Source organism: Schistocerca serialis, chromosome 6 (assembly GCF_023864345.2).
Source record: "Schistocerca serialis cubense isolate TAMUIC-IGC-003099 chromosome 6, iqSchSeri2.2, whole genome shotgun sequence".
NCBI lineage: Eukaryota > Metazoa > Arthropoda > Insecta > Orthoptera > Acrididae > Schistocerca > Schistocerca serialis.
The window spans coordinates 477,004,465-477,015,585 of record NC_064643.1 but is presented as its reverse complement, the minus strand read 5'-3'; the positions used below and the strand labels follow the sequence as shown (position 1 = coordinate 477,015,585).

General features: G+C 45.0%; 1 protein-coding gene across 1 annotated transcript; it reads left to right on the top strand.

Moving 5' to 3' along the window:
- Positions 1 to 878: 878 nt before the first annotated feature.
- On the top strand, positions 879 to 5,213 carry LOC126484940 (trypsin alpha-3-like). Its single transcript, XM_050108541.1, has 2 exons — positions 879 to 1,054; positions 4,613 to 5,213. Exons 1-2 carry the CDS (start codon positions 879 to 881, stop codon positions 5,211 to 5,213), a joined length of 777 nt encoding a protein of 258 aa, XP_049964498.1.
- Positions 5,214 to 11,121: the final 5,908 nt, after the last annotated feature.

The following is an 11,121-nucleotide window of genomic DNA, read 5'->3' as shown; positions in this document are numbered from 1 at the left end:
CACTTACCACGTTTTACACAAAATTGTTTCTCATCGACTATTTCCTACTATTATTCATAGCCGAGATCTTCAATTAACAAAACTTGAAAACACACACAAGGCAGAGTTGATGCGATTCGCAAAAAAAAAAAAAAAAATGGTTCAAATGGCTCTGAGCACTATGGGACTTAACTTCCAAGGTCATCAGTCCCCTAGAACTTATAACTAATTAAACCTAACTAACCTAGGGATATCAAAAACATCCATGCCCGAAAGCAGGATTTGAACCTGCGACCGTAGCGGTTGCGCGGTTCCAGACTGTAGCGCCTAGAACCGCTCGGCCATCTGGCCGGTACGATTCGCATAGAGACAGGCTACGGGATGTACCCATCCTTATATCAATAGCTGATGTGACGCTTAGATGAACAACTTGCCGTAGTAGTAACAAATTCACTTCGAACAATCGAGTACAATCGCTGTATCGCTGGATACCTACAGCGACAAAAAATATAAATAATATGTAATGAAGCAAATGGTGCACTGGATAAAATTTCATCATACTGTCATTCACGGCAACTAAACCGACAAGTGTAGCTAAACGATACATTTCGAAGCACCAGTTAACATACAAGTTCCCGATGTTTATTGCATCAGGTCACTGATGTCCACGAATGTGACTAATTATCGGCGTTTGAAGGTACTTTGACCCTCGCTACGTACGATGAAGCAGCAGCCTCTTCTCTTCTTATCAGAACATCCTTTTCCAGTGCGGGTGTGTTGCGAAACGGCCCCCACCAGGGACAGCTGAATGAAATTTTGTGCTTCGACGTCACGAAGCGAGGTTCTAACTCGTATATAAGCGTGTAAGGTAGCCAGTGGGATCAGACACGGCTGCAGAAATGTTACGGACTGGTTTGGTTGTACTGTTGGCGGTGGCCCTCTGTGGCGCGGCTACTTCTCCCCTGGTGAAGCCCATCCAGGGGAGCAAGCCCTGGAGGCCTCGTCTGGATGGTCGGATCGTCGGTGGTTCCTCTGTCAGCATCTCCCAGTACCCGTGGCAGCTCTACTTCACCATGTGAGTTCTAGTGCAGCAGGCATAACTTATTACGTCTTCTCAATATGTTATCCACGTACTTTTATTGTAGTATGCCATGCAGATGACGTCTGTCCACGATATAGGACGAAATCCAAACCCAAAACCAACTCTTTCTTTGATCATCAAAACTATGATATAACTTATTATACAGGGTGTTACAAAAAGGTACCGCCAAACTTTCAGGCCGGCCGCTGGTGGCCTAGCGGTTCTAGGCGCTTCAGTCTGGAACCGCGCGACCGCTACGGTCGCAAGTTCGAAACCTGCCACGGCCATGGATGTGTGTGATGTCCTTAGGTTAGTTAGGTTTAAGTAGTACTAAGTTCTAGGGGACTGATGACCTCAGATGTTAAGTCCCATAGTGCTCAGAGCCATTTGAACCATTTGAACCAAACTTTCAGGAAACATTCCTCACACACTTAGAAAGAAAATATGTTATGTGGACATGTGCGGAAACGCTTACTTTCCATGTTAGAGCTCATTTTATTACTTCTCTTCAAATTACATTAATCATGGAATGGAAACACACAGCAACAGAACATTTGCACTCAAATGAGGATTGTCACATTGTTGGATGAACCATTCGCAGAAGTGTACCCGTGGAGGCCAATCAGCTGCTGATAGTGCTTGCACACGCTGTATATGTTACGGAAACAACTGTTTCTCCCGTAGCACTCTCCATATAGTGACGTGGTCAACGTTACCTTGTACAGCAGCAACTTCTCTGACGCTGACATTAGGGTTATCGTCAACTGCACGAAGAATTGCCTCGTCCATTGCAGGTGTCGTCGTTCTAGGTCTTCCCCAGTCGCGAGTCATAGGCTGGAATGTTCCGTACTCTCTAAGACGTCGATCAATTGCTTCGAACTTCTTCCTGTCGGGACACCTTCGTTCTGGAAATCTGTCTCGATACAAACGTACCGCGCCACGGCTATTGCCCCGTGCTAATCCATACATCAAATGGGCGTCTGCCAACTCCGCATTTGTAAACATTGCACTGACTGCAAAACCACGTTCGTGATGAACACTAACCTGTTGATGCTACGTACTGATGTGCTTGATGCTAGTACTGTAGAGCAATGAGTCGCATGTCAACACAAGCACCGAAGTCAACATTACCTTCCTTCAATTGGGCCAACTGGCGGTGAATTGAGGAAGTACAGTACATACTGACGAAACTAAAATCAGCTCTAACGTGGAAATTAAGCGTTTCCGGACACATGTCCACATAACATCTTTTCTTTATTTGTGTGTGAGGAATGTTTCCTGAAAGTTTGGCCCTACCTTTTTGTAACACCCTGTATATCCTCTGTTTTCTGAAGCATTCTGAGTTTTACAACAGACTGTATCATACTGTGCCAACGGGTCTGCCGCAGCGTTAACACCGGTTCCCAGGTGATCACCGAAGTTAAGCGCTGTCGGTCTTGGGAATCACTTGGATGGATCACGAATTGCGACATAGTCGCGTTTATAAACAGTTATCCAAAACTGTCCAATGTTTTTTAATCCAGTCTTTGACCACAATATCAGTTCTTTAGACGATGACCGGTTTCAGTCCTTAATGACCATCCTCAGATCTTTTTTACACTATGTCCTAAAATTGCTCTATAGAAGATATGTGTTTCACAGTAGCGAAGACAAAGACGTGCTTATTGCTTTCTACATTGAGAGAACAAGAAAAAAAGTCCAGTAAACATCGGTGTAAAGTGCATACTAAGAGCACTTGTTAAGTAAAAGACATGGGTTTCACAGTAGTGAAGACAAACAAGTCCTCATAACTCATAAGATATTCACTTTGCAGCCCATGTCTACTAGACTTTTTTTTTTTAGTTTTGGTCCGTACTGACGGCCGGTGTGTCCGTGCGGTTCTAGGCGCTTCAGTCTGGAGCCCCGCGACCGGTACGGTCGCAGGTTCGAATCCTGCCTCGGGCATGGATGTGTGTGATGTCCTTAGGTTGGTTAGGTTTACGTAGTTCTAAGGTCTAGGGGACTGATGACCTCAGATGTTAAGTCCCATAGTGCTCAGAGCCATTTGAACCATTTTTCGGTCCGTAATACCACTTCCCTAAACACGGAAAGCAAAGAGCTTGCAGTAGAAGAGATCTCTTTCACAATATCGAAGATGGAGTACTCATAGCTCTTAAGCTATGCCATTTAGGGCACATGTTTACTTGACTTTTTTCCTACTAATGATGCTTCCTGTCATATTCCTGAATACGACTTTGTCCCATGGGCCAAGACTATTGAATCACCAATATAGGTTTTGTCGCGTGGGCCATCACTTTTGAATCACCTAGTACGAGGGTGAGTCAAATGAAAACCTTAAATATTTTTTTAAATATTATTTATGGTGCAGAAGTGGTACAAAGCTGTATCACCTTTCAACATAATCTGCCCCGCGCTCAATGCAAGTCCTCCAGCGCTTACAAAGTACATAAACTCCTTTAGAAAAAAAAAATCTTTTGGTAGTCTGCGCAACCACTCATGCACCGAGTGGTGTACCTCTTCATCAGAACGGAACTTCTTTCCTCCCATTGCGTCTTTGAGTGGTCCAAACATATGAAAATCTGGTTCTGTTCGAAACTTCTTTGGTTTTGGTCATGAGGTATGGCGCCATTCCTTGCTCGTTCTCTTCGTTTCCTGTTGGTGGAAGTGAACCCAGGTTTCATCCCCAGTAACGATTCTTGCAAGGAAGCCATCACCTTCTTGTTCAAAGCGCCGAAGTTCTTCACAAGTATCAACACGTCGTTCTCTCATTTCGGGAGTCAGCTGCCGTGGCACCCATCTTGCAAACACTTTGTGAAACTGGAGCACATCATGCACAATGTGGTGTGCTGACCCATGACTAATCTGTAAACATGTGTCAGTCGGCGGTTTTCCTTCACTATGGCTTCAACTGCAGCAATGTTCTGCGGAGTCACAATTCGTTGTGCCTGACCTGGACGAGGAGCATCTTCCACTGAACTCACTCCATTTGCGAACTTCCTACTCCATTCGTAGACTTGCTGCTGTGAACCTTCATTCATCGATGAATTTCAATAGGTTTCACACTTTCACTACGCAAAAACCGAATAACAGAGCGGTATTCTTCCCTGGTGCAAGTCGCAAGTGGGGGGGGGGGGGGGGGGGGGGGGGGCGTGTTTATACTGATACTGCGACGGTGTGTGTGCATCTGCATTTTGCTGCCACCTACAAGCCATTCTGCACGCTGTTTGTAGCACGCTTACCAACTTAGAGGATAACGGCGCGAAATTTCGATTTGTTATTGCAAATTTAAGGTTTTCATTTGACTCACCCTAGTACATAGACTACGTGACTGTTTCGGTTTGATGTTAGTCACACGCGCAATGCACAAAGTACACTGCATAGACATTCCTACTCAGTGTCTGCAAGGGGTGAACTATGTGTTCTGTTGTGCATACATGATATTTTGTAAGAGATACCATAGTAATTCTTCAGTGAACTGTATAACGCAGTTACGGATTGTAACATCAAACTTTTAAGCAGCAGTATTAATAAAACTTGTTCTTCCCCCATTAGCGCCAACTACATGTGCGGCGCCTCCATCATCAGCAACACCTGGGCCCTCTCCGCAGCCCACTGTGTGGATGGATTCGCCATAGGCCAAATGCAGCTTCGTTCTGGCACCTCTACCAGAGGTAGCGGTGGTACCGTCCACAGTGTAGCAACCGGCTACATCCACGGGGACTACGGGGACTACGATTACGACGTCTGCGTGGTGCAAGTCTCCAACGCCTTCAGCTTCGGCACCAACGTGCAAGCCGTCAGCCTGGCCTCGTCAGAGCCCTCTGCTGGGACCTCTGTCACAGTCACCGGCTGGGGCCTGACGTCCGAGGACGGCAGCGCAGCCAACACTCTGCAGGCGGTCACCGTCCAGATCGTGGACCGCAACTCGTGCAACCGCTCTTACGGCGACATCACCAGCCGCATGCTCTGCGCAGGAGTAAGCGGAGGTGGCAAGGACTCGTGCGGAGGGGACAGCGGTGGTCCTCTGGTGTCCGGCTCCACCCAGGTGGGTATCGTCTCCTTCGGTTTCGGCTGCGCCGAGGCCGACTATCCCGGCGTCTACGCCAACGTCGCCAACCTGCGATCCTGGATCCAGCAAGCTTCTGGAGTCTAAGACACTGACCGCTCACATTCCTCCATTCAATTCTCTTGTTTACTGTATGAATATGCATACTTATTTTACTGGAACTCCTTCGAGATATGTAATTTGTTCTAATCAATAAAAAGTAAGGAGTTCATTCGATGACTTTTACTTCGAAACGGTTAACTTAAGCTGCTCCCAAGGAGTGCCCAGATGTCTACTGTTGCATGTCTACTACCTACTTTCCTCCCCGTCCGCAGCTCATGGTCTAGTGACTAGGGTCGCTGACTCTGGATCGCTGCGTCCCGGGTTCGATTCCCGGCCGGGTTGGGGATTTTCTCTGGCCGGGGGCTGGGTGTTTGTGTTGTCCTCATGATTTCATCATCATCGTTCGTGACAGTGGATAGATTGGACTGTGTCAAAATTGGGACTTAGTACAGGCGCTGACGACTGCAGAGTTGAGCGCCCCACAAACCAAACATCATTATTAACTTTCCTCACCTACTGCTGGTAAAACTGTCTTCCAGCTCCTAGTACGCTACTGGCCAATAAAATTGCTACACCACGAAGATGACGTGCTACAGACGCGAAATGTAACTGACAGGAAGAAGATTCTGTGATATGCAAATGATTAGCTTTTTAGAGCATTCACACGAGGATGGCGTCGGTGGCGACACCTACAACGTGCAGACATGAGGAAAGTTTCCAAATGATTTCTCATACACAAACAGCAGCTGACCAGCGTTGCCTGGTGAAACGTTGTTGTGATGCCTCTTGTAAGGAGGAGAAATGTGTACCATCGCCGGCCGAAGTGGCCGTGCGGTTAAAGGCCCTGCAGTCTGGAACCGCAAGACCGCTACGGTCGCAGGTTCGAATCCTGCCTCGGGCATGGATGTTTGTGATGTCCTTAGGTTAGTTAGGTTTAACTAGTTCTAAGTTCTAGGGGACTAATGACCTCAGCAGTTGAGTCCCATAGTGCTCAGAGCCATTTGAACCATTTGAAATGTGTACCATCACGTTTCCGAATTTCATAAAGGTCGGATTATAGCCTATCGCGATTGCGGTTTAGCGTATCGCGACATTACTGCTTGCGTTGGTCGAGATCCAATGACTGTTAGCAGAATATGGAATCGGTGGGTTCAGGAGGGTAATACGGAGCGCCATGTTGGATCCCAACGGCCTCGTATCACTAGCAGTAGAGATGACAGGCATCTTATCCGCATGGCTGTAACGGATCGTGCAGCCACGTCTCGATCCCTGAGTCAACAGAAGGGGACGTTTGCAGGACAACAACCATCTGCACGAACAGTTCGACGACGTTTGCAGCAGCATGGGCTATCAGCTCGGAGACTATGGCTGTGGTTACCCCTGACGCTGCATCACAGACGGGAGCGCCTGCGATGGTGTACTCAACGACGAACCTGGGTTCAAGAATGGCAAAACGTCATTTTTTCGGATGAATCCAGGTTCTGTTTACAGCATCATGATGGTCGCATCCGTGTGTGGCGACATCGCGGTGAACGCACATTGGAAGCGTGTCTTCGACATCGCCATACTGGCGTATCACCAGGCGTGTTTATATGGGGTGCCATTGGTTACACGTCTCGGTCACCTCTTGTTCGCATTGAAGGCACTTTGAACAGTGGACGCTACATTTCAGATGTGTCAGGACCCGTGTCTCTACCCTTCATTAGATCCCTGCGAAACACTACATTTCAGCAGGATAATGCACAACAGCATGTTGCAGGTCCTGTATGAGCCTTTCTGGATACAGAAAATGTTCGACTGCTGCCCTGGCCAGCACATTCTCCAGATCTCTCACCAACTGAAAACGTCTGCTCAATGGTGGCCGAGCAACTGGCTCGTCACAATACGCCAGTCACTACTCGTTATGAACTGTGGTATCGTGTTGAAGCTGCATGGGCAGCTGTACCTGTACACACCATCCAAGCTCTGTTTGACTCAATGCCCAGGCGTATCAAGGCCGTTATTGGGGCCAGAGGTGGTTATTTTGGGTACTGATTTCTCAGGATCTATGCACCCAAATTGCGTGAAAATGTAATCAGATGTCAGTTCTAGTATAATATATTTGTCCAATGAATATCCGTTTGTCATCTGCATTTCTTCTTGGTGTAGCAATTTTAATGGCCAGTAGTTTAGATCGCGCGCCTTCCCCATTCTACACATTGACAGCACCCTCGCTGATACTACGTCCGTCGTACTGTTTGTGACTAACGGTCATTCCTTTCAGGTGGCGCTGCTGTCACCTGGACGGGTTTATATCGACAGCAGCTCAGTGGTCATAATGTTCTGGCTGATCAGTGTATGCATAACACTGTCTAACGCACAGAGTCACGACATTTCCGCTCACGTTTGTTACACACTGCGACAGCAGCGTTGAAGACGGACAGAAAGCTATATTCTGAATACGATATCGAACGATTAAGATTACGATAGTTTATATTGATTTGTAACGTATGGAGCGCATGTAGTGCTATAAAAATCGGCACTAACTAAAAATACACCGCATTTATCTTTCTTTGGGTTCCTAGGGACACTGTGAGATATGCAACGATGCATTACGGAATAATTTATTTAATTTCTCTTGTAACGTATGGATATTTGCTGAAGAGCTTCATTTTCTTTTAAGAACAAAAAATGGTTTGTAAACAGCAGAAGACTTGACCTTTTCTAGAAAGACGTGGTATAGCCCTATCTACTCAGCAACGTGAAGTTTTTTTTCACTACACTTCCAGCCAATCAGTGAATGTCTAACGTAGGAAGCTTGCATGGAATGCAATACCTATATTATTAAACGTACCAAATAAGCCACCATAACTGCAGATGAAAGGAAAACTACACAGACGTGACAATAAACGGCGAAAGCAATAAAACCGTTTCCCAACATAGAAGAAACTAGTTGCATAATTCGTGCCACATCTGAGCCATAAACCATAAGAATTTTCAACGCATTCGCTTTCGAAACAAGAGTAAATACATTTAGAAATCTATCGTGTATCGGAAAGTCGAGTGACGTACAAGAATGTTCGAATCATCAGACTGCAACAACAATGCTAAATGTCAAAGAAAGTGCCTATCACAAAAAGAATAGACAACAGGAGTAATAAAAGTTTCTCGGTCTTCCAGCAGCGTCAAGTGGTTTAAAATCCACGAGCTTTCGGCTGAGTATTCCTCGGCCATTGTCAAGTGGTGACTTACTTCTTGTTGCTGCTGCCGTCCTTATATAGCAGCGCTGCCTTCCCTGACGTCACTGGTACCCGCTCCGGCACCATATATGGTAATGTTTGCGTTTTGCGGCCGCGGCGCCCGCTTCAACTTTCCGATGGCCGGGTTCCACGCTGTGCTTAGCTGCAGGCCGTCGTCTTTATTGAGCGTGTTGTCACAAATTTTTATTTCAATCGCTTCTTTTATTATGCTATCCCAAAATCTGTTAGTCCGTGTGATAATAGATGTCTCATCGAATGCAATACGATGACCGTTTTCTAATGCATGCTCTGATACCGCTGATATCTCTGGGTATCGTAGACGAAAACATCTCTCGTGCTCTACACAGCGCTATTCAATGGTATGCACGGTCTGTCCGATATAGAACTATCCACACCCACATGGTATTTTATATGCTTCTGGTATTCTACGTTGCCTTTCACACGCCTCAGGAGTTGTCGAATTTTTGGAGAAGCCCTGAAGACCGAATCGATTTTATGCCTCTTTAGCAGCCGGCTTATCTTTCCTGTTACTAAGCCACAGAACGGCAAGAACGCAAACTACTTCGAGGCCTTCTCGGAGTCTTTCTACTTACATATTTTCGGAAAGATAGCCTGCGAAATTTGGCGGTTGTTGTAGCCGTTTTCCTTGAATACTTTCCGTGAGTGGCTCAGTTCCTTCGGCAAGTTTCCAGAATCTGAGACGGTTTCGACTCTATGCACTAAAGTCCTCAGAACAGAACGTTTCTAGAACGGATGGTGATAGCTGTTAGCGTACAGATATTGATCTGTGCGGGTGGGTTTCCGGCCGAAAGCTCGTGGATTTTAAACCACTTGACGCAGCTGGAAGAACGAGAAACTTTTATTAGTACATATCGCCGAGGAATTACGCACTCCTAAATAACAGGAGAATTCGTATATGCTTCTCATGCATGAAACGTTTGTTTTGATTCTCTAGGTTTCAACGAAATAAACGGCAGTTATGCAATTATTCGAAAGTATTTCCTCATGACTAAGATAAAGCTTATGTCACTGAATCATTGAGATTAGGCTGTTTTTGACATTTATTTCACGATCATTCATATCTCTCTATAATTTATTAATTCTTGGAACACAAAAATATAATAACTATTCCGTTAATTATGTACAAAAATAATTAAGAACAAAAATTAATCTTACAAATGACTTACCCGCCGCTAGCGGCGCTAGTGTCATTCCAACTGTCAAGCAGGAGGTAAAAATAAGGAGAGTTTTCATGGCGGCATTACCTTGAAGTCACCGTTCACCTTCTTAATTGCCCCAAAACAACCTCTTCATCCCAGCACTTTCAGCCTACGTCGTCAATTATTTGCTCGGTGTATTCCAATCTCTGCTTCCTCTACAGTTTTTACCCTCTACAGCTCCTTCTACTATGTTATTCTCTGATGTCTTAACAGATGTCCTGTCATCCCGTCTCTTCTCTCTGTGAGTGTTTTTCACATATCCCTTTCCTCACCGATTCTGCGCAGAATCACCTCATTCTCTATCTTATCAGCCCACCTAATTTTCAACATTAATCTGTAACTCCACATCTCAAACGCTTCGATTATTTTCTGTTCCAGTTTTCCCATAGTTCTTGTTTCACTATCAGAGGATGCTGTGCTCCAAACGTACACTTTCTAAACTTCTTCCTCAAATTAGGGTCTATGTTTGCTACTAAAAGACTTCTCTTGGCCAGGAATGCCATTTTTGCCATTGCTAGTTTGCTTTTGATGTTCTCTTTGCTCCGTTTCTCATTGGTTATTTTGCTGCGTAGACAGTAGAATTCATTAACTTTATCTATTTCGTGACCGTCAGTCCTCATCTTAAGTTACTCACTGTTCTCTCTCTATCCATATTCTGTTCTCATTAGACTGTTCATTCCATTCAGCAGACCCGTAATCTTCTTCACTTTCACTGAGGATAACAGTGTCATCAGAGAATCGTATCATTGATATACTTTCACCTATAATTTTAATTCAACTTCTGAACCATTCTTTTATTTCCATCATTGCTTCTTCGATGTACAAATTGAACAGTAGTATCGAAATAGTATATCCCTGTCTTACATCCTTTTTAATCCGAGCACTTCTTTGTTGCCAGTTCATTCTTATTATTCCCTCTTGGCTCTTGTACATGTTTTATATTACTCGTCCCTCCCTAAAGCCTGCGGCTACTTGCTCAGAAATTCGAACATCTTGCACCATTTTATACTGTCGAACGCTTTTTCCATGTCGACAGATCCTATGAAAGTGTCTTGATTTTTGTTTAGTCTTGCTTCTGTTATCAACCACAACGTCAGAACTGCCTCTCTGGTGACTTTACCTTTCCTACTGCCAACGTGATCGCCATCTAACACATCCTCAATTTTTTTTCCATTCTTCTGTATATTATTCTTGTCAACAACTTGGATGCATGAGCTGTTAAGCTGACAGTGCGGCAATACTCGCATTTCTCAGGTCTTGCAGTCTTCAGAATTGTATGGATGATGTTTCTCCAAAAGTCAGACGGTATAACACCAGACTCATACATTATATACATCAAGGTGAATAGTCGTTTTGTTGCCGTTTCCCTCAATGATTTTAAACATTCTGATGGAATGTTACCTATCCCTTCTGTCTTACTCGATCTTACGTCTTCCAGAGCTCTTTTAAATTCTGATTCTAATATCGGAGCCCCTATCTCTTTCCCATTGACTC